At 38.8% G+C, this 21,879-nt stretch overlaps 2 protein-coding genes across 12 annotated transcripts in view; both read left to right on the forward strand.

The window, feature by feature from the left end:
• LOC102066482 (uncharacterized) overlaps positions 1–3,710 on the forward strand; it is a 28,933-nt gene extending 25,223 nt beyond the window's left edge. Inside the window, exons 9-14 of the mRNA XM_074538599.1 lie at positions 171–310; positions 974–1,063; positions 1,729–1,855; positions 2,626–2,720; positions 3,234–3,390; positions 3,700–3,710. Of these exons, the coding sequence (XP_074394700.1) occupies positions 171–310; positions 974–1,063; positions 1,729–1,855; positions 2,626–2,720; positions 3,234–3,390; positions 3,700–3,710 (620 nt within the window). The remainder of the gene's footprint in view (positions 1–170; positions 311–973; positions 1,064–1,728; positions 1,856–2,625; positions 2,721–3,233; positions 3,391–3,699) is intronic.
• LOC141728528 (sulfotransferase 6B1-like) lies at positions 3,702–21,387 on the forward strand. Of its 11 annotated transcripts, XR_012579557.1 has the most exons (10): positions 3,706–4,188; positions 5,611–5,750; positions 6,425–6,514; positions 7,178–7,304; positions 8,080–8,174; positions 8,813–8,969; positions 14,722–14,897; positions 16,712–16,821; positions 17,247–17,373; positions 18,805–18,942. XR_012579557.1 is itself a non-coding variant. In XM_074537423.1 (9 exons), exons 1-9 carry the CDS (start codon positions 3,987–3,989, stop codon positions 18,818–18,820), a joined length of 1,113 nt encoding a protein of 370 aa, XP_074393524.1. In that variant the 5' UTR covers positions 3,705–3,986; the 3' UTR covers positions 18,821–18,948. The 11 variants fall into 11 exon arrangements, 6 of the variants coding, with proteins under 6 accessions (XP_074393523.1, XP_074393524.1, XP_074393525.1 ...); XM_074537423.1 differs by lacking the exon at positions 17,247–17,373 and having other exon boundaries at positions 3,705–4,188; positions 18,805–18,948; XM_074537424.1 differs by having other exon boundaries at positions 17,247–18,946.
• Positions 21,388–21,879: the final 492 nt, after the last annotated feature.

Raw genomic sequence — 21,879 nt, forward strand, 5'->3', positions numbered from 1 at the left:
AAGGTAGGATCCTGGGTGGTGATTGACCAGACAGTCAGCTGTGATTGTATAACATAAAAGGAGACCAGGTAACTCAGCTGGTAGTACTAGCGCCTCTTGACTTCCCTGGTAAATCCATTTCTGTCCATTCTAAAAGTTTTACAAGCACTTTTGTATTTTTCTTCTTTCAGGCTCAAACTGGCTAAGTCAAATCTTAACTGATCTGATAGCCATATCTCAAAAGAAAACACCAGGTAGTGAAAGCACTGTGAATGCTGAAGAACCAAGACTGCTTCCCTTCATTGAAATCGGAAATCTTGAAAAATATGAGGTGGGAACAACAGAATATGTATGGAAATGATCAACATTATGTGCTTCAAATACTGAATACATGATGTATGAACTCTTCCATTTTTCTATAAGAACTTTACTACTCCTCTTTATGTGGCATCTGGTCAGGATTAATTTACTATGGTCTGTCAAATATTGAGGGTTGAATGAATATTTCAGTGGGACTTGAGAGGAGGACATGCCCATGAGCTACATAAGAAGTTCAGAAATTCAACATATCATCTTTTGTATTTAAGAAGAGCTTCATGAAGTGTCAAATCATGTAATATTAGCATTTGTCTCTTTTACTAGCTCTTCCTCCTCCTCCCCTCTCTCAGACCTTGAGATGCTTCAGCTTTCACAGAGAGCTAATGTGTACCCCACCTCTAGATTTGATCCCTTGCCTACCAGACCTGAAGAGAGTTATCACAAAAGAGAACTAACAATGAATAGTATTTTCCAATTGTTCATGGGCTTTTGAACAGTAGAGCTACTCAGAGCAGCCCAATAATATCCCAGAAGAGCACTCGCTAAAAACCCAAAACCCATTTATATCAGCCATTAACTGTAGATAAGTTCATCAAGGCCATATTTTAGCATAGGTTAATGAAAAGAATACTTGTACTAACTGAGCTGTCCACTTCCCCTCATCCAATTCATCAAGCGAATGACCAAATTACCTTCTCCAAGATTTCTGGCTACTCATCTCCGTCCTGAAAATCTCCCCAAATCTATCTTCAAAACAAATGCCAAGGTGAGTGTTGATTTTAATGTACTAAAGCACTTCTACATTTTTTTCAGTTTAAAAAGAAAATGTAGTACTTTCCTGGCAGTTAAGTATCACTCTACTACTAAGTGTTTAGCCTGGCCATTTCTACACGTTTACGGCTCTATATGTTTAAGTACTGCCATTCATCTCACTTAACCACAGTTTGCCCTTATTGGCCCCTTTGTGACAGGTTCCACAAGAGAGTTACAGGGTTTGAACAAATCCTCCAGAGGCAAAATGGATTTTGACAGGATTTCCTGTGGGAGGAATTTTATGGCATTCTTGCAAGTGAAGGCTTCAATGCGTCAAATTTCCATGAGAATTTATATTTTTGTGAATTTTCCCTGTCACTTAAATGATGACCTATGCTTGTATTGAGCAAAACATACTTAGAATATGAATAAATAATTTAGTTAATTTGTAAAAGATAATAATTATAGGCAACCATCTTCTCATGGTACCAAAGCAAAGTTAAATACTGCACCTTCAGAATTGAGAATGAAATTGCTGCTTTTGCAAGGAGCACACAAGGTATTAGAAATCCCCAAGTGCAGTTATGAAGTATATTATTGCTATTTCTTTTTTTTTTTTTTTAATGCGGTACTCTTCTATGTCTTTCTCTAATAAATAATATTTTAATTTTATTCTAGATATTGTTACTGATTCGTAATCCAAAAGATGTTGCTACATCTTATTACCATTTTTCCAATGGCTTGCCACTTCTTCCCTCCTATGAGACCTGGGATGATTTCTTCACAGATTTCATGACAAAGAAAAGTACAGTATATGTTTCTGTCTATGTCAATTGTCCAATGATTTGTTATTTTATAAGAACCTTTGTTCTTTGGTAAATCAGGTTCACTAGGATCTTTTGGTTTGTAGTACAAAAGACAGGGAGATTAAAGACAGAGAATTAGAATTCTGAACTGAAGTTTAGCTTACTGGTCTTCCTGCTTGAGGCTACTATTTAATAAAACTACGATTCCAGAGACTTCTTGAATTTGTACATACTGGTATTTTTCCTGGAAAAAGCAGTTCTTCCTTAACTCTACCTTGGGTCCCCTTTACCCCTGCTCTCCTGTGTCCAACATCATGTGTCTGTGGTGATATATAATCACCTCAAAGGCACATTGGATGAAAGGAATTATTTGGACTAAGTCTAGTGCATTAAAATGGGGACTAATTCTAATGCATTGTAAAAGGGAAAAAGTGATAGCACTGGTTTAAGTTTATGAAGTTGGCATAGCTCATGGCCAGCAGAAAAGAAGGTTCAACAAGATCTTAAACTGGATTCAGGCAGTCTTACAAGATGGTTGGCAAGATGATGGCTTTTTTGGTGAACTCAGAGCTGTCTTGAAAAGGTTACAAGTTTTATTTGCTGACTTACAAATCGTATCATATGTTTGAGCCTGGAGCAAGACCGGACTACAGAAGTGTGTAAACCCTGCCTGACATGATTAATATAGCCCTTGGCTGACATAGCTTCATGAGCAAAACCTGTATGATCTTAATTGATGCTTCATCTTGCGATCCTTTGTTCTGTTTAGTGGCTTGGGGATGCTATTTTGAATACCTTTCTGAATGGAACAAATATGCTGACAAAGAAAATATTATGACAATAACTTATGAAGAGGTAAAAGAGGTAAGGTTATCAACAGTTACAACAATACTTTATACTTCAAGGGATTTTTCCTGCACCAATACACCCTTATATGAATGCAAGGTATCCAAGGTGTGTGAGAGAGATTTTTGTTTTAAGGGAAGAAAAGGTGAAATTCAAACTTAAAAACCTTTGTAAAATTTTGCTTGTGAAAATATTTCTTGTTATTTTTTTATCCATGATATAAGACCAAATATTTGTAAATACAAATTTCCAGTAATATTTTTAGGAAGAAGCCTAAATTATTACAGCAGTGTAGATTTTGCTCACCTTTGCTCACCTTTAAATCATATATAATATTTTGTAACATAGAAGAAGAGAGCTCCTCCAAAATAACTGGGGAGAAGAGGAACACTCTTGGCCACTGTAGTCCTAGAGAATTCTACGAATACCCTATGTATGCAGCCAGCAGAGCGATATAGGAATGTGCAAACACCTTGGAAAGCAGAGTCATTTGTTTGAAAGTCATGCCATATGTTACCTTCCTCTTTCCAGAATCCTGCCCTGAGTGTGAAAAACATAGCTACGTTCTTTGGAATTCCTCTGACTGAGGAACAGCTCCAGCTGGTGGTAGAGAGGAGCAGCTTCCAGTCTATGAAGAAAAACTCAGACAAGACCCATGGGTCGTTTGGCAATATTTTCTTTCGCAAAGGTAGGGAGCTTCAGAGGGCTCAGAGGTGGAAATGTGCCACTCTCAAGGACTTGGGCCATCCTTTGGTTCTTTTTTATGTACAGTTCTCTCCCAATCCCAACATATTTTATCTAGCTTTGGGGAGAATGATGGGTGATATAATAAAGAAAAAAAGGAAATCCCAGCATCAAGTACTGGAAAGAGATGAACTGCCTTGAGGATTTTCAAAATGACATTTAAATTCCGATTGGCAAATCATGTCGTTCTATTTTGTTCTATTCTGCTTATAAACTCTGCATTGTACTCACATATTTTTGGCATGATGTTTAGAAATTATCTAAGCCATTTTCCTAGAATGCAATTGCATTTGTCTGCTTATCTGGTTTGTTTATGTTCAACTTCTATTGATTTCAAAGGTTCATATTACGTAAGCTCTTTGATAGGAGCTGAGTATATCTTTATAGCTTCAGAAAGAGGTAAGTTCTTGTTCATAGGGTCAAGAAAAAAAAAAAGATGAATAACAAACCAAGCACCTATTAAAGGACAATCCGTGGGTTTCTCCTTCTACACAGCATTACACACTGTGACAGAGCCTGTGTGTGAGAGAAAGAACAAGAATGGAGAAGTCCAGGAAAAAATTTATTGGTGTGGTAGATGAGGCAGTAGCAGCCGCCAACTCCATGCATCGTGATGAACTGCTCTTTTCTTACAAGGGAATTTTCTACCCTATCACTGTTTGTCCTCCTGAAACTTTCAAAGCCTTGGAGTCCTTTGAAGCCAGAAGGGATGATGTAATTTTGGCAGGATACCCTAAATCCGGTGAATATATTTTAATTCTTTTTATAAACAAGTTCCTGTAATAGTAAGTAATACAGTTTGTACTAAATATATTAAATATATATGATATGATACAAAATATGATATTATGCTAAATAATTGTATTTAGAATGTTCACCAAATTTTGTAAAACCGATTTCATTCTCAGAAAGTACCAGAAATTGTTTATGAATATTTGATATGGTAAAAAAAGACTGTGAAAAACATTCTGATTTTCTTTTCTATAGCATGTAAAGGTTTTTGTTATTTTTACTTTTCATAGTTATAAAGTTAAATGCACAAATTGGAGAGGTTTTTACACCGGAGGTAACTAGATCTCCTGATATTCCATGATCTACTCCCACATGTATGTTGGTGAAGTTAAGAGCTTTATATTTTTACAATGGAGCCTTTGGTACCTTCAAATGCTACATTCCATCTTCTTTGGTTTATTTCACACAGATGTAAGGAAATATCTATCAAAAATATTTTTGTAGTCCTTCAAGTGATTACATTGTTTTTAAGTATTCTTTAAGGAAAATCAAGAGGACATCTTTCCTAGGGTTGCAAGTTTACCCTACGCATTTCCTCAATCTACCTCAAAGCACTGGTCCACAGGAAAGCCAAGGTTTGGATCAGATCTGCCTCATATACACTTTAATCTTGCTGTTTCTCTCTCTTACAGCAATTGGTTCACACTGCTTTACAGTGGATAGTCACAGCTGAGAGGATTGTGAAGATTTTGCTATTTCATTGCATTTTCTTTTTGAAGAAATGTTATGCACTGGAATGCACTTGTTAAGACTGCAGTGAGAAAGATGTAGGGACCCAGCGTGCAGAAGTCAGGACATGGTAAATCAGAGATGGGACATGTATGCAGGGTCTTTGTTATCTTTTGAAGAAAAAGATAATAAGTGTGTCTAGGAAATGTCACTTCAGAGAGGTTTTACCTGTTGTTAAAGAAAACGTGTGCACAATTTTCAGATCTCGTTCTGCTCCTGTCTTGAAGTACTGTGACCCACCTTTCTTCAAAAGATAATCCAGCACACCAGAAAACACTTAATACATTAAGTTTTAAAGTATAGGGTCACCACCCCAATCTCCCTTATATGTGTCACAATAAAATTTATTAAATTAAAGCAGGTTTACCTACTTGAATCTCAGAGGTTCTTCTCCCTGATTAGTCAGTTTACAGTACACAAGTTATGGTGTACTGAAGTGTTCAAGTTGGAGAAATATGTCCTTATGAGGAGCAAAGGTAGGATCCTGGGTGGTGGTTGACCAGACAGTCAGCTGTGATTGTATGACATGAAAGGAGAGCAGGTAACTCACGTGGTAGTACTAGCACCTCTTGACTTCCCTGGTAAATCCATTTCTGTCCATTCTAAAAGTTTTACAACCACTTCTGTATTTTTCTTCTTTCAGGCACAAACTGGCTAAGTCAAATCTTAACTGACCTGATAGCCATATCTCAAAAGAAAACACCAGGCAGTGAAAGCAGTGTGAATGCTGAAGAACCAGAAGAATTCCCCTACCTCGAAATTGGAGATGCTGAGAAATATGAGGTGGGAACAGAATATGTATGGAAATGATCAACATTATGTGCTTCAAATACTGAATATATGATATATGATCTATTCTATTGTTTGATAAGAACTTGACCACTCCTCTTTTTGTGGCATCTGGTCAGGAGTAATCTCACCTGGCCTGTCAAATACTGAACACATATAAAAAACAGACACTTCATTGGGACTTGAGAGGAGGACATACCCATGAGATACATAAGAAGTTCAGAAATTCAACATAGCATCTTTCGTATTTAAGAAGAGCTTCATGAAGTGTCAAATCATGTAATATTAGCATTTGTCTTTTTTACTAGCTCTTCCTCTTCCTCCTCCCCTCTCTCAGTCATTGAGGAGCTTCAGATATCACAGAGACAGCTAATCTGTACCCAACCTCTAGATTTAATCCCTTCTCTACAAGAACAAGAGAGATTATCACTGAAGAGAACAAACGATGGATAGTCCTTTTTTTCAATTGCTCATGGGCTTGTGATGATTAGTGCTACTCAGAGCAGCCCACTAATATACCAGGCCAACACTCACTACAAGAAAAAAAAAGCATTGCAAGGAGGCAATAACTGTAGATAAGTTCATCAAGGCCACATTTTAGCATAGGTTAATGAAAAGATTACTTGTGCTAACTGAACTGTCCACTTTCCTCCTTCCAATTCTTCAAGCGAATGACCAAATTACCTTCTCCAAGATTTATGGTTACTCATCTCCGTCCTGAAAATCTTCCCAAATCTATCTTCCAAAACAATGCCAAGGTGAGTGCTGATTTTAATGTATTAAAACAAATACTTCAACAGATTTTTTTTAAGAGCCAATGTAGTACTTTCTTGCCAGTTTTCAGAATAACTCTTTTTTACCCAAGTGTTTAGCCTGGCCATTTCTACACATTTAAGGCTCTACATGTTTAAGAATTGCCATTCACCTCACCTAACCACAGTTTGCCCTTATTGGCTTCTTTGTGACAGTTTCCACAGCAGAGGTACAGGGTTTGAACGAATTCTCCGGCGGCAAAATGGATTTTGATAGGATTTCCTGTGGGAGGAATTTTATGGCATTGTTGCAAGTGAGGGCTTCAATGTGTCAAATTTCCATGAGAATTTATATTTTTGTGAATTTTCCCTGCCACTTAAATGATGAACTATGCTTGTATTGAGCAAAACATACTTAGATTCTGAATAAATAACTTGGTTAATCAGTTAAAGATAATAATTATAAGGCAACCATCTTCTTTTGGTACCAAAGCAAAGTTCGTTACTGCATCTCCAGATCTGGGAATGAAATTGCTACTTCTGCAAGGAGCACACAGGGTATTAGAAATCCCCAACTGCAGTTATAAAATATATTATTGTTATTTCTTTTTTTATGCTGTAGTCTGCTATGTCTTTCCCTAATAAATAGTAGTACAATTTTTTTTCTAGATATTGTTACTGATTCGTAATCCAAAAGATGTTGCTACATCTTTCTACCACTTTTGCAATGGCCTGCCTACTCTTCCCTCCTACGAGACCTGGGATGATTTCTTCGCAGATTTCATGACAAAGAAAAGTACAGTATAATTTTTTGTCTGTTTCAATTGTCCAATGATTTCTTGTTGTGTAAAAACCTTTTTTCTTTGGTAAATCAGCTTCTCTAGGAATTTTTAGTTTACAGTACAAACCAGAGATTAAACACTGAGAGTTAGAATTCTGAACTGAAGTTTTGCATGCTTTCCTTACTGCTTGAGGATAAATATTTGTCAAAACTGGACTTCCACAGGCGTTTTTAATTTGTAGAAACTGGTATTTTTCCTGGAAGAGGCAGTTCTTCATTATCTCTATCTTGGGTCCCCTCTACCCCCTGCCCTCCTATGTCCATCATGTTCTGTCCATGGAACTATATAATCATCTCCATGCCAAATTGGATGAGAGGAATTATCTGGATTAAGTCTTGTTCATTAAAAAAGGGACTAATTCAAATGAATTTAAAAAACTAATAGGACTAGTTTAAAGTTTTGAGTTTTGGGTAGCACATGGGCAGCAGAAAGGAGGGTTTCAACAACCTTTCAGACTCGATTAAGGAGGTCTTACAAGATGGTTGGCAAGATGATAGCTTTTTTGGTGCACTCAAAACTGTCTTGAAATGCTAACAAGTTCTATTCATCTGACTTATAAATGGTATCATATGCCTGATCCTCGAGCAAAACCGATAATTCACACCCACAGAAGGGTGTGAACTTTGTTATAAACCTGATTAATAAAACCCTTGGCTGACACAACATAATGAGCAAAACTTGCATAATCTAAATTTATGCTTAATCTTTGGCTCCTTTTGCTTTATTTAGTGGCCTGGGGATGCTATTTTGAATACCTCTCTGAATGGAACAAATATGCTGACAAAGAAAATATTATGACAATAACTTATGAAGAGGTAAAAGAGGTAAGGTTTTCAATATTTACAAATACTTTATACTTGAAGGGACATTTTTTTCCTGAACTAATATACCCTCATATGAATGCAAGGTATCGAAGGTGTGTGAGACAGATTCTTCTTTTAAGAATCTGTTTTAAAGGGAAGAAGTGGTGAAATTCAAACTTTAGAAACCACTTAAAATTTTGCTTGTGAAAATGATTCTTGTTTTTTATTTATCTGTAAGACTGGATATGACTCTCGATACCATGGTTGTTTAGTTGAGGTGTTAGAGCATGGGTTGGATTCGATGATCTCTAACGTGTCTTCAAACCCAGTCATTCTGTGAATTCTGTAATATAAGCCCAAATAATTTAAAACCATAATCAACAGTAATCCATCTTTGAGAAGGAGCTCTTGTGTTTTCAGCAGGGTATATTTTACACAACTGTAAATCATATATAATATGTTGTAATCTACAGGAAGGCAGCTCATGTCTCTTCCAAAATAATTAAGGAAAAGAGAAACAATATGACCCACCCTAGTCCTAGAGAACTCTGTGAATACCCTATGTATGCAGCCAGCAGAGATACAGGGAAGTGCAAACACCTTGGAAAGCAGAGTCATTTGTTTGAAAGTCATGCCATATGTTACCTTCCTCTTTCCAGAATCGTGCCCAGGTTGTGAAGAACATAGCCACGTTCTTTGGAATTCCTCTGACTGAGGAACAGCTCCAGCTGGTGGTAGAGAGGAGCAGCTTCCAGTCCATGAAGAAAAACTCAGACAAGACCCATGGGTCACTTGGCAATGTTCTCTTTCGAAAAGGTAGGAAGCTCCAAGGGGCTCAGAGGTAGAAATGTGCCACTCTCAAGGGCTTGGGCCATCCTTTGGTTCTTTTTCCTGCACTCACATTAGAATTGTAAGGTAGTGTCAAGCAGGGGATCACTGCTTTGCTTGAGCAGACTATCCAAGGAGAACTGGTGAGGAAGATGCACAGCAAGGCTCTCACAGCAGAGCCACTCCTGGCTGCTCACAGATGGCTGGCAGGAAGGAGGACCTGTCATGTGTCTGAATTCCTCTCCACCTCTGTGCCTGGATCACCAAGTGCCCAGCCTTTGGAGCTTGCAGCACTGGGCCAAACTCAGCCTGAGTGGAGTGACCACACTTTGTAGGAGAGTATGGGAATCTTCTGAGATGGCCCCTGCCAAATTCCTGGTCACTCTTACACATTAGAATTAAGCCAAGCAAGGAAGAATCCAGGTGGACACACAAGAGAGGGAAGGGAAGGGAGTAACCTTTGCAGTGTAGTGTGGGGGACATGGACATGAGAAGGGAACCTGGTTGTCAGAATCTATTTCTGCATTTTACATTAAAGCAATAACAGGATAAAAACTCCTGCTGCCAAAGGAGTAGAAAGTCAGCTCTGCCTGCTGGCAGATGATTATTAATTAATTGTTCATGATCTTCCACTTTGCCAATCCTAGCTTACTAGAGGAGAGAGATGGAGGGAAACAGAATTTTAGGCTGCCTTTTTGAACACTGTCATCTAAAGAGGAGTATATTCTTTGGCATTATAGCAAAAGATAATTCACACATATATATGTAACACCTCTGACTGCAGAAAATTACATTGGTGTAGAAAAATCTTTCATCTGGAAAATGGATGAACACCAATTTTGTGTACAATGCAATAAAAATGACAGCTCTATAAAATATAAAATTAAATGTCTTGGTTTTCAAGAGTTTGTCCCTGCTCCTTTGAAGGTGGTGTAAGTGACTGGAAGAATCTTTTCACTGAAGATCAGAATGAGAAAATGGACAAAGCATTTGAAGAACATATAGCAGGAACGAAACTTGGGAAAAAGTTGAAGTATGACTTGTACTGCAAAGCCTGAAGAGAAATGAAATGTGGTTAGAATAAGAACTTTGCAAGGCAGACTCAGATGATCTAAATGCTATACACTGGAAACCTAGATCAAATGATCCAACCACCATACGATTACTCTACGAGTCATTGTAGCAGCCTTTACAGTGACACTGATGAGTGATGAGCATTTTGTTTTGTGGTGAGATCTATAGCTGCACCCATTTCCTGAAGAAGATGTCCACTAATGATATTTACAAATACTCAACAGCCTTTTTCCAGCTGTCACCTGCAAGGAAATTCTTCTTTTCTTTCTAGACGAATCCTGTCTGTGTAGCTGCTTTCTAATTATTTAGTATGCAGATTATTTTTTCTTCAAAAATGTTTCCAATCAGTCAACATCTTCACAGAAAATATCACTAGCAAAAACAGGGATATAACAGAAGTCTAACAAACAAGATCATCCATGAATTCGGCACAAATTTTATCAAAGCTAGAGAAAGGAAAAAGAAGGGGAATATGGATCAGTGTTTGTAGGGCTCTTCATCTCTCTGAATGCAAAATACCAAGATGGATTTTGGATATGGTCAGAAATTAAGAGGCAAGATTCAGTCAGAGGCACTGCTTTTTATAGGATCACAGAGCAGCCCAGGTTGCAAGAGACCTTGAGAAATCATCTGGCACAACCTTTCATGGGAAAGGAAGCCTGGATGAGGCTAAATATCTAAATATCATATCTTGAAATCTCCAGTGATGAGGATTCTACCTCATTTCTGTAGGCATTGTTCCAGCAAATGGTTGTTCTTGCTGTGAAGAACTTACTTCATTTATCAAGATTAAACCTCTCCTGTTGCAACTTGACCTCACTGCCTCCTTTCTTCTGCATGTGTTTTCTGCTGAATAGGGAGCCAATATCCTCTTTGCAGCTGCCCTTTAAGCACTGGAAACTGTAATGTGGGTGTCCCTGAGCCTTCTCAACTTTGTGGTCCTGCCTTGGAACCTCTCTGCTTTCTTTGTGTCATTCTTGAAAATGCTTCTATTAAGACAGTGGTGTTCTCAAGAGTGATGGTGTGAGACATTGCTCTACCTAGATCTCTTTTACTGCCATTGGGATTTCCCTCACTAAACACAGTATTTTAGATTTTTCAAGGCACCTCTTCTGGAAAACAAAAAAAAGTCAAAATAAGGTTCTGCAAGTATAGTTGGATTAAAACCAGGAAAAGTCCCAGCCAACTCATTGATCCATCAACTGAGCAGCTAAGGTGTAAAAATAAAAGATGGAGTGTGAAAGAATGAAATACTGAAAGATTTTTTGCTTCATTCTTCTAAAGTTGGTTGGTTCTGCTTGGACATACATGGACATGCAGTGTTTTGGAAAGAAATTGGAATGCTAGAAGTAACAACACTTCGAATATTTAGAAAAGAAATGAATGGATTCAAAAGCAGAGCAGCAGAAAGTCCTGTGGCAAGGCGTCTTTGAACGACTGCAAATTATCTGTAAGAACCAGAAAGGTACCAGAGGAGAACTCCATAACAGCAGCGTTTAAAAACTTGAGATGGAAGAATCAGAATAGAACAGACACTTTAACTTGATACAGGGAAATGTAGTAGCAAAAATGACAAAGCAACTGACCATGGAACATTTTGAAAAAAATGAAATAGTAAATAAAAATTATGATAAAGAATTTGGTGGTCCTCCTTAAGATAACTTACCTCTTGAAAGAGCCACTGACAGAAAATAAAAGAGATGACAGCATTGGGGAGGACCTGAAATTATGTGAATTAAGAGACACAAATTGATGTGGAGATGGCAATGTACAAATGTGGGTATAGAAACGAGAATACTGGAAGTAGACTTAGAAATTCATGCAACAGCAATACAAGGCATTCAGAAGCAATGACAAGAGCAGCAATACTTTCAGGAATACCCACTTGTTCCCATGGATATGATGAACTTGGTTGCAATTGTTTGCTTTATGATCACACTGCATATACTGGTTATTAGTAAAACTGGGAGGGCAATTAAAACAATCTCCTTTAGTGGTGAGTTCTGATCACATTCAATCTTGTTTTTAACACTGATATTATGACTAATATCATACACTAATCTAATATCATACACTGTATCATAAATGACTGACTTTTAAATCTGGGGATCAGAATAGAGGGCTGAAAATACTAGGAAAAAAGGCAAAACAATTTGAAATGTAACTCATTGACAAGATTAGGGAACCCAATGTTTAGTAATGGTAAGTGTAAAACTCTCTATTTAGAAAAGTGAAGCCAAATGAGCAGGTACTTGATGGGGGTAAATCAGTCAGGCAGCAACTGGCATAAGAACACCTGAGGAATCACTTAGCAAGGACTAACATGATGACAGTGCCAGAAAAAAAAGGCTCAGATCTTATTCTGGTCTTGCTGATCTGGTTGAAAACCTGACTTTGTTCTGATTTTGCATTTTATCCTCTCCTGTGTCATCCCAAGGCTTGAATTCAGTCCCTTTGTACCCTTAACAATCTCACTCTGAAGGACAGAGCTATTCAGAGCAGTAACACCTCATGTGCTTTTGCTCCATTAGAGATACTCAGTGGGCCCTTGCATTCAGGGCGGGAAGGAGATGGAAGAAGGGAAGATGGAAAAGGCAAGGATGCCAAAATGAATGTAGGCAAGGAAAGTGGATGAATGAGTGACATTTTGAGGGAGTGAAAAGTAAGCAGAGATGAGGCCAATGAGTGTGAGAATCAATTCAGAAAAACCTGGGAATCTGTTTAGAATGTTAGACATAATTGACTGACACAGTAACAATGACTCTCAAAATTTACTACTTCAAGGTTCTTACCAGGTGTCAAAAGAAAAAGAGCCTTTTCTTTTTGGTCTAGTCTCTTTTGTTGCCTTGATGCCTCCCCATGGTTTTGCATGGGAAATATTTATGGAAGTGATGCAAACTTCTAGCCACTAGAAAGCTGGACACTCCTCTGTGAAAAACGCATGTTAAAGTAGAAAGCCAGGAACTTCCTCTTTCTCTTCTGGCCAGCAAAGAGGGAACACGCCCTGTCCCCCCGTCTTGGCCAGGCTGGGCTGGTTGGCCGTGGGGCTGGGCCTGCTCTCCCTCAGGGACAACTGCCGGCCTTCCCCCCTATCAGATGCCAGGCAGGGGAGGGGGTGCCGTGGGCCAGGCCAGGGCTGCCATTTCAGGGCCGTGCTGATCCCGCAGGCCCTGCGGGGAGCAGCCCCTGGCCAAGCCAGCTCGGCCAAAATTCTACCATTGCAACCACCAGGCAGTCGTGGTAGACTTTTGAGCAAAATTCTCCCCTTTCCACCCCTTCCTCCCCTGGCACGCTGCTGTTGAGTTCTGGCCTGGCTGATTTGATCCTAGCCTTCCCCCCAGCTGCAGTTCCCACTGTCTGTAGCACTCATCCCGACCATCAGGGTCAGGTTGATCATCTGCAGGCCCCAGGTGAGATATTAACTCTTTCAGTGCTTCAATCCTGCCTCAAGAGAGAGAAAGGAACAAGAGACAACCATGTAAAGAAGCAGCATGAAGTCATCGAGGTTAATGAAGGAGTAGTCAAGTTCCACATTGGAGAGATGAGGATTTGTCTTAATCTTGGGGCTGAAATCCTCTGGAAAAGCTGAGGAAAAAGACTCTTTTTCCCTATAATGCATTAAGGTATGGGGAGATGAAAGTGTTCAAATTGTGGATACTGAGCAAAGGCCTCCATGCTAATGTAAGCAGATGTTAAAGTAGCTGTCATTCTATGAGAAGTTTGAGGAGAGAAGGGTGATTCTGTGCCCCCAGGAAGAGAAGACAACCTCTGTTCCCAGAGATGAAGATGATTTAAGAGTCAGATAATGAGAACTTTTCCCTTGGAACAGCTCATCTTTAAAACAGTACCCCATAAGTTGACATGGCCCATAAACACAGCTGTGGAAAAAGCTTGTGGAAAATAAAAGGGACTTCATGATTGCCGATTTCCCTGGGCGGCTCCTATTCATGACAAAATTGAGAGCCACAAGAGAACTGGTTTTTTTTTCTTGTGGAGAAGTCTCCATAACATTGACAAGAGGGGGTTCTCTCCCTAAGTGAACTTAGGAAATACTATTCTAGAGTGGCAAATTGGGTGAAATTTTAGTTCTGCTTCTTTCATTGTCAGTGGGAAAGAACAGGTTGTGGATGGAGGAGAAGTGTTCTGAAGGTTTAGTTCTGATTCTTATTACTCCTTCTTTTAGTTATTGTTAATAAAATTTTCTTTATACCCTTTAATGTTTTGAGCCTGCTTTGCCTTTCTCCTAATCCTACCTCACAGCAGGGAGTTCACTGGTGAGTGGCCAGCAGCAAACCTGCCACATGCCTAAACAGAGAAATTTTCACTGAAAATTATGTTTATATTGTATTTTTATCTATTTCCTTTAAAGAGAATGAACAAGCCAGAAAAATTATATTAACCCATCTTCCACCTTATATCTTTTCCCCAGCCCATTTCCAAAGCAGTTAGGCTGAGTCTTCCATTCAGGTGCATCTTCTCTTTATGGTGTACTGCAAATGCTCCTGATGACAGCATTTCCATCCAAGGCAGACCTTCCTGTGGCTAACTGAGCAACTCAGAGTTGTCCCTGAGGAGCACTGGGGCTGTTCCACATTGATTGAGCTGCAGAGGTGTACATGAAAAATGAAGTGGAATGGATGTCCTACTGGTGTCTTGATCATTTCAGGAACCAATTGGCTTGAACAAATGGTGAAGGAGTTGGCAGATGCCAAAAATGCAGAAGAGGAAATGAAAGAGAGAATAAATGCTGAAAAGAAGCTAGAGATATTTCAGCATCTAGAATTTGGGGATTGTGGGATATATGAGACAAGCATGGAAATTCTGGGTACAAGAAAGAGCAAGGTATGCTTGTGTAAATAAGTGGAGTAATCTGATATTATGTCAAGCTTTGATCTGATCGGGGAAGGTGACCAGCATGAAATAGACTCTAGTATTCTAGAGGAAAAGTAAAGATGAAGGAGGATCTGTGATAAATAGGTATGATTCATGCTGATAAAATTGAAAGAGTAATCAATATTGGTACCTTAATTAATATTTGGGAATAGTTAAAAGTTGTAGTGCCAACAAAGTAAGGAAGAGGAGGGGCTCCACCCCTCTCCCGAAAGATGCTCTCAAGGACCACAGGAAAAGGCCGAAGATGCAGTTGCTAAAAATGAGCAAAACCTGGTTGGGTCCCAGAAAATGCTAATTATAAGGGATTTATTGCTTTGATATGTAGATGTAGCGATATGTTACTCTTGGCTTACATTATACTGGCTTGGTGCACATGTGTAACGCAACGGTGAATTAAAGGACACAGTGGTGGAGCATGAACGGTAAAGGTGGTGATGAGGACGGAAATAGAAATATGACAAAACAAAAATGGGAGAGATGGTGTTAACAAATGGCATATGAGGAAGAATCTTCACTTGGCAAGCCTGTACGCGATGTGGCAAAGGTCCAAGAGCCCTGCACTCCGTACCCTGCAGTTATCTTTTGCTTATGCGCTATTATTGGAACCAAATTATCCCTTATTTATATATTTTCTAAACTATGAAATTAAAATTTTTGCTATCTCAAATATAGTTTGGGTTTTTTTTTTTTTTAATGATGGGGTAATTGGGCAAAAATAAAAGGTCCTAGAAAAGTTTATAACACATTAGTTCTCTGGCCCAAAGGGCCTTTTAGAGAAGTTAAGAAAATCCACCCTGATCTGGTACTGAGGATTAGTTATTTTTCATCTCCGTTTCAGTACCATCTATATTGTAAAGGCAACATTAGTAGTATCATGCAGGCTGGTACATAATTTTGTTTCCTGGCAGTTGCTTCATACCTGTCATGTAATCCTGACATAATAGGTCACATGCAATCATGAAGGATTGTTCCTCTGCATTTCTTTATGTGCCTTTACCCCCAGACAGCAGTCCCTGCCAGTCTTCAAAAGTTCTCCTGCACTGATCATTTTGATGGACCATCTTGCCACCAGGACACTGAGTCTGAAGTTCTCCTGGAATAGCCATAGAAGGGTCCTGGACAGGGTGCAGTCCCTTTATTAAGTGTCCTTAACTTGCATTCCACTGTGCCTGAGTTCCTCTGAGCTTGTGGAGACAGGCTTTGGATGAGCTGATGCCATGGGAGTATGTGGGCAGGGTAATGTTTTGATTCCCCCTTCATTGCTGTGCTGTGCTCCTTTGTGAGTGTGCAGACAGCTTTGGCCTCATAACCTAAGCCATCCTCACCCCCTGGGCTCAGTTTGAAGGCTTTGATTCTCCTCTGATCAGATCCACGCTAATTTATGCAAAGGGGAGAATGACACATATGACATTTCCATTTTAGAGCAAATCCTACTTTATGCCCAGCTTCTCATGGGCTCAATCACAGAAGCTCAGGACATCTCATGACCTTTGCAGGCTTTTCTTTGCTGTTATTGTTGTTGTTGTTGCAGATGAATGATCAGGGCCATTTTAAGGTACCTTCTTGAAGGCATCAATCATAATGGAACTACCTAAACACAGAGTCGGTTATTTTTGAGCACTAATATATGGAAGCCTTCTCCAGAGTTCTACTGAGATAAATGCAGATCATAGAAATAAATATAAAAGCATATCTGTTCTTATTTAGCATTTGGGAGCGCATGTTTTGAAACTTTCATTCTTTGAAGCTGTTTCATTTAACAGGGAATGGATCTGCATGAGCAGAACTGTGCACCATGTAAGGGCCAGCTGGCACTGTCCTGTAGCTGTCACAGAAATGTCTCCAGCCTCCTTCTGCAAAGCTCCATAACCAGGTCTGGTCAGTGTGGGAAGTCAGAAACCTTCAGAGTAACGGTGGTGGCTTGAACAACAAATACCATTAATCTGGAGAGAATCAAATAATTTTATCTGGTTTTGTTTGCTTTACATCTCTGTATGTTTTAAAGCTGCCTCAGAAATTTTGAATCAGGTGATGCTTTCTTGTCAGTCTCTGGGTTCACTATTTAGCAGGATCACTGGGTCTTATATCACATAGGTGGGGCTAGGCACTTCTCCTCCTGTCTCTCAGCTCAGGTGTCATGAGCGATGTCTGTATCAAAGGCTCACATTACAAAATCTTGATGCTGCTTCTTTTTTTATCAAGTAGTATAATTGCCCTCAAAATCCCTCCTCATGACTTATGAGTTCTAATTATATTTTTCTCTTCAAATAGAGGGTTTGGCTTTTTTTTTTCCTCTAGTTCCTAAGGATAAAATATGCTTCCTGGAAATAATTGGCCCGACTGCCCTTTCTTGCAAAAATACACTGGAAATTCTCTGGAAGTTGCTCTGGAATATGTTTTTCATTTTGAAAACCCTACTCCAATGGTAAGCTATTACATCCCATGACACTAATAAATTACAGGTCATTTTCCCTCTTTTTCCAACCTTAGGGATGACTGTACCAAATAATTCTTTTGCCAGCAGGTAAAAATACTAAATAAACACATTTTTTTATCTTTAGTCCATGACAATTTATTTTCAAGGGAAGACAGGGAAGAAAAATTATGTAAGTTGCTTTTTGCTTTGCTAGGGTGGCTGGTTTCACATCACAAATCAGCAAAAGTGCTGCTTCATAGGACAGCCATTTTTAGCTGATGTCAGTGAAATAAATGGAGCAGGTGATGCCAACTTTGTGCCCTTTGGCACTCATTATTGATCAGATGGACCAGGCCATGTGATATCCACTGGTTTCAGATTATGCCTGTACATAGGTAGTCTTTCTATGCTGACAGTGTTTTACAGAAAGCAGGGGGGTGAAGGGAAAAGCAAAGGATTTTGTATGGACTGGAAAAAGTAGATGTAAAAATGTAGGGCTAGATCATCCCATGGGCACAGCATTATGGCTCAGGGACCAGGGAGAGCCCTGGATCTCCCTTGAATCCCTTGGGGAGAGCAAATGGCAAAAGCATGCAGGTATGTAGTTGCTTGTCTGATTCCTTCCAGTGCCCAACAGGCAGCAGTCAAGAGATGGAGATAAGAAAGGATGGCATGTAAATTCTTGGCATAAATTTTGAGGGAGAACTATTTTCTCATTTTTTGTGACATATCTACCCTTTTGCCAGAGACTTAAATCTTGAACCTGAGTCTAAAACCAGTTCCTTTACTGGTGTCACTGCAGTCAGCAGCTCATCATGTGAAGTGCATGATAAAGTCTACTCTCTGTAGCTCAAGTTCTATTTTCACCACCTCCCTAAGCACTGATCAGTTGTCAAGCAGTGATTGAGCTCATTAAAGAAATGTAGAAATGAGTAATTTGTGTGTAACCACCAGGAAAACAGACCTCTGTAGTGCAGTCTGATGAGTGGCCCAAGAGTGCCTGTGCCCCTGTGCCCCCCTGGGCTCCAGCGGCCGGGAGCAGCCGGCCACACTCACAGGAGTGTCCTCAGCTCAGTCTCTAGTGCACTGAACATCTTCTCTCCCAATCCCAACACATTTTATCTAGCTTTGGGGAGAATGATGAGTGATATAATAAAGAAAAAAAGGAAATCCCAGTGGTAAGTACTGGAAAGAGATGAACTGTGTTGAGGATTTCGATCATGACTTTTCAATTCTAATCTGCAATTCATATAGTTCTATTTTGTTACATTCAGTTTATAAAATCAGTGTTGTCGACACAGAATTATTGGCATGATATTTTAAAATTATCTAAGTCATTTTAGTAGAATGCAATTGCATATGGCTGCTTATCTGGTTTGTTTATGTTCAACTTCTATTGATTTCAAAGGTCTTTGACTGGAGCTGCATATGTCTTCACAGGTTCAAAAAAAGGTAAATTATTGTTCGTAGGGTCAAGATAAAAAAAGAACAACACACCAAGACTTTATTAGTGGACAATCTGTAGGTTTCTCCTTCTACACAGCATTTCACATTGTGACAGAGCCTGTGTGTGAGAGAGAAGAAGAATGGAGAAATCCATGAACACATCTGATGATTTCAGAGATAAGGCAATGATAGCTGCCAGCTCCAAGCATCGTGATGAACTGCTTTTTTCTTATAAGGGAATTCTGTACCCTACTACTGGTTGCTATCCGGAAACATTCAAAGCCTTGGAGTCCTTTGAAGCCAGAAGGGATGATGTAATTTTGGCAGGATATCCTAAATCCGGTGAATATATTTATTTTTTTCATAAATAGATTCTGTAACAGCAAGTAACAAGGTTTGGACCAAATATAGGCAGTATATATGATTTATAGCTACAAAATATGATATATTACGCTAAATAATTGTATTTAGAATGTTTAACAAATTTTTTAAAACTGATTTCATTCTCAAAAAGCACCAGAAATTCTTTATGAATATTAGATATGGGAAATTTTCTAAAAAACTGTGAAAAATATTCTGATTTTCTTTTCTATAGCATCTAAAGGTTTTTGTTGTCTTTACTTTTCATAGTCATGAAGTTAAATGCACAAATTGGAGAGAATCAAAACACAGTTTTTTACACCAGGGGGAACTAGGTCTCCTCATATTCCATGATCTGCTCCCACATGTATATTTATAAAGTTAAGAGCTTTATGTTTTTACAATATAGCCTTTGGTACCTTCAAATGGTATATTCAATATTAATTTGTTTAATTGCCATAGATGTCAGAAATAGCTATCAAAAATATTTTTGTAGTCCTTGAAGTGATTACACTGTTCTTTAAGTGTTGGGAAATCAAGAGATCATCTTTGCTAGGGTTGCAAGTTTACCCTACCTATGGCTCCTTCTGCCTCAGAGAAATGGTCCACATCAAGCCAAAGGTTTGGATTAGTTGTGTCTCATATACAATTTAATCTTGCTGTTTCCTTCTTCCAGCAATTGGTTCACAGTGCCTTATAGTGGATATTCACAAATGACAGGATTATGAAGGCTTTGCTTTTTCTTTGAACTTTCTTTTTGAAGAAATGGAATGCACTTGTTAAGATTGCAGTGAGAAAGATGTAGGCACCGAGTGTCCAGAAGTCAGGACATGGTAAATCATAGATGGGAGAAATATGCAGGCTCTTTGTTATCTTTTGAAGAAACAGATAACAAGCTTGTCTAGGAAATGTCACTTCAGAGAGGTTTTTCCTATTATAAAAGAAAATGTGTGCACAATTTTTTGATCTAGTTCTTCTCCTGTTTTGAAGTACTGTGACCCATCTTTCTTCCAAAGATAATCCAGCACAGCAGAAAACACTTCATGAATTAGCTTTAAAGTACAGGTTCATCACCCCAGCCTCCCTTATATGTGTCACAATAAAATTTATTACATTAAGGCAGGTTTTCCTAGTTGAATCTCTGTGGTTCTTCTCCCTGATTAGTCAGTTTACAGTATACAAGTTAATTGATGGCGTACTGAAGTGTTCAAGGTGGAGAAATATGTCCTTATGAGGAGCAAAGGTAGGATCCTGGGTGGTGATTGACCAGACAGTCAGCTGTGATTGTATAACATAAAAGGAGACCAGGTAACTCAGCTGGTAGTACTAGCGCCTCTTGACTTCCCTGGTAAATCCATTTCTGTCCATTCTAAAAGTTTTACAAGCACTTTTGTATTTTTCTTCTTTCAGGCTCAAACTGGCTAAGTCAAATCTTAACTGATCTGATAGCCATATCTCAAAAGAAAACACCAGGTAGTGAAAGCACTGTGAATGCTGAAGAACCAAGACTGCTTCCCTTCATTGAAATCGGAAATCTTGAAAAATATGAGGTGGGAACAACAGAATATGTATGGAAATGATCAACATTATGTGCTTCAAATACTGAATACATGATGTATGAACTCTTCCATTTTTCTATAAGAACTTTACTACTCCTCTTTATGTGGCATCTGGTCAGGATTAATTTACTATGGTCTGTCAAATATTGAGGGTTGAATGAATATTTCAGTGGGACTTGAGAGGAGGACATGCCCATGAGCTACATAAGAAGTTCAGAAATTCAACATATCATCTTTTGTATTTAAGAAGAGCTTCATGAAGTGTCAAATCATGTAATATTAGCATTTGTCTCTTTTACTAGCTCTTCCTCCTCCTCCCCTCTCTCAGACCTTGAGATGCTTCAGCTTTCACAGAGAGCTAATGTGTACCCCACCTCTAGATTTGATCCCTTGCCTACCAGACCTGAAGAGAGTTATCACAAAAGAGAACTAACAATGAATAGTATTTTCCAATTGTTCATGGGCTTTTGAACAGTAGAGCTACTCAGAGCAGCCCAATAATATCCCAGAAGAGCACTCGCTAAAAACCCAAAACCCATTTATATCAGCCATTAACTGTAGATAAGTTCATCAAGGCCATATTTTAGCATAGGTTAATGAAAAGAATACTTGTACTAACTGAGCTGTCCACTTCCCCTCATCCAATTCATCAAGCGAATGACCAAATTACCTTCTCCAAGATTTCTGGCTACTCATCTCCGTCCTGAAAATCTCCCCAAATCTATCTTCAAAACAAATGCCAAGGTGAGTGTTGATTTTAATGTACTAAAGCACTTCTACATTTTTTTCAGTTTAAAAAGAAAATGTAGTACTTTCCTGGCAGTTAAGTATCACTCTACTACTAAGTGTTTAGCCTGGCCATTTCTACACGTTTACGGCTCTATATGTTTAAGTACTGCCATTCATCTCACTTAACCACAGTTTGCCCTTATTGGCCCCTTTGTGACAGGTTCCACAAGAGAGTTACAGGGTTTGAACAAATCCTCCAGAGGCAAAATGGATTTTGACAGGATTTCCTGTGGGAGGAATTTTATGGCATTCTTGCAAGTGAAGGCTTCAATGCGTCAAATTTCCATGAGAATTTATATTTTTGTGAATTTTCCCTGTCACTTAAATGATGACCTATGCTTGTATTGAGCAAAACATACTT

Source organism: Zonotrichia albicollis, chromosome 3, assembly GCF_047830755.1.
Source record: "Zonotrichia albicollis isolate bZonAlb1 chromosome 3, bZonAlb1.hap1, whole genome shotgun sequence".
Taxonomy (NCBI): domain Eukaryota; kingdom Metazoa; phylum Chordata; class Aves; order Passeriformes; family Passerellidae; genus Zonotrichia; species Zonotrichia albicollis.

Coding starts and splice junctions, on each gene's coding strand:
- LOC141728528 (XM_074537422.1), top strand. CDS start 3,987: ATGGAGAAGTCCAGGAAAAAATTTATTGGTGTGGTAGATGAGGCAGTA. Junction 5,751..6,424: donor GAGATGCTGAGAAATATGAG/GTGGGAACAGAA, acceptor CAATTCTTCAAG/CGAATGACCAAATTACCTTC. Junction 7,305..8,079: donor AGATTTCATGACAAAGAAAA/GTACAGTATAAT, acceptor TGCTTTATTTAG/TGGCCTGGGGATGCTATTTT.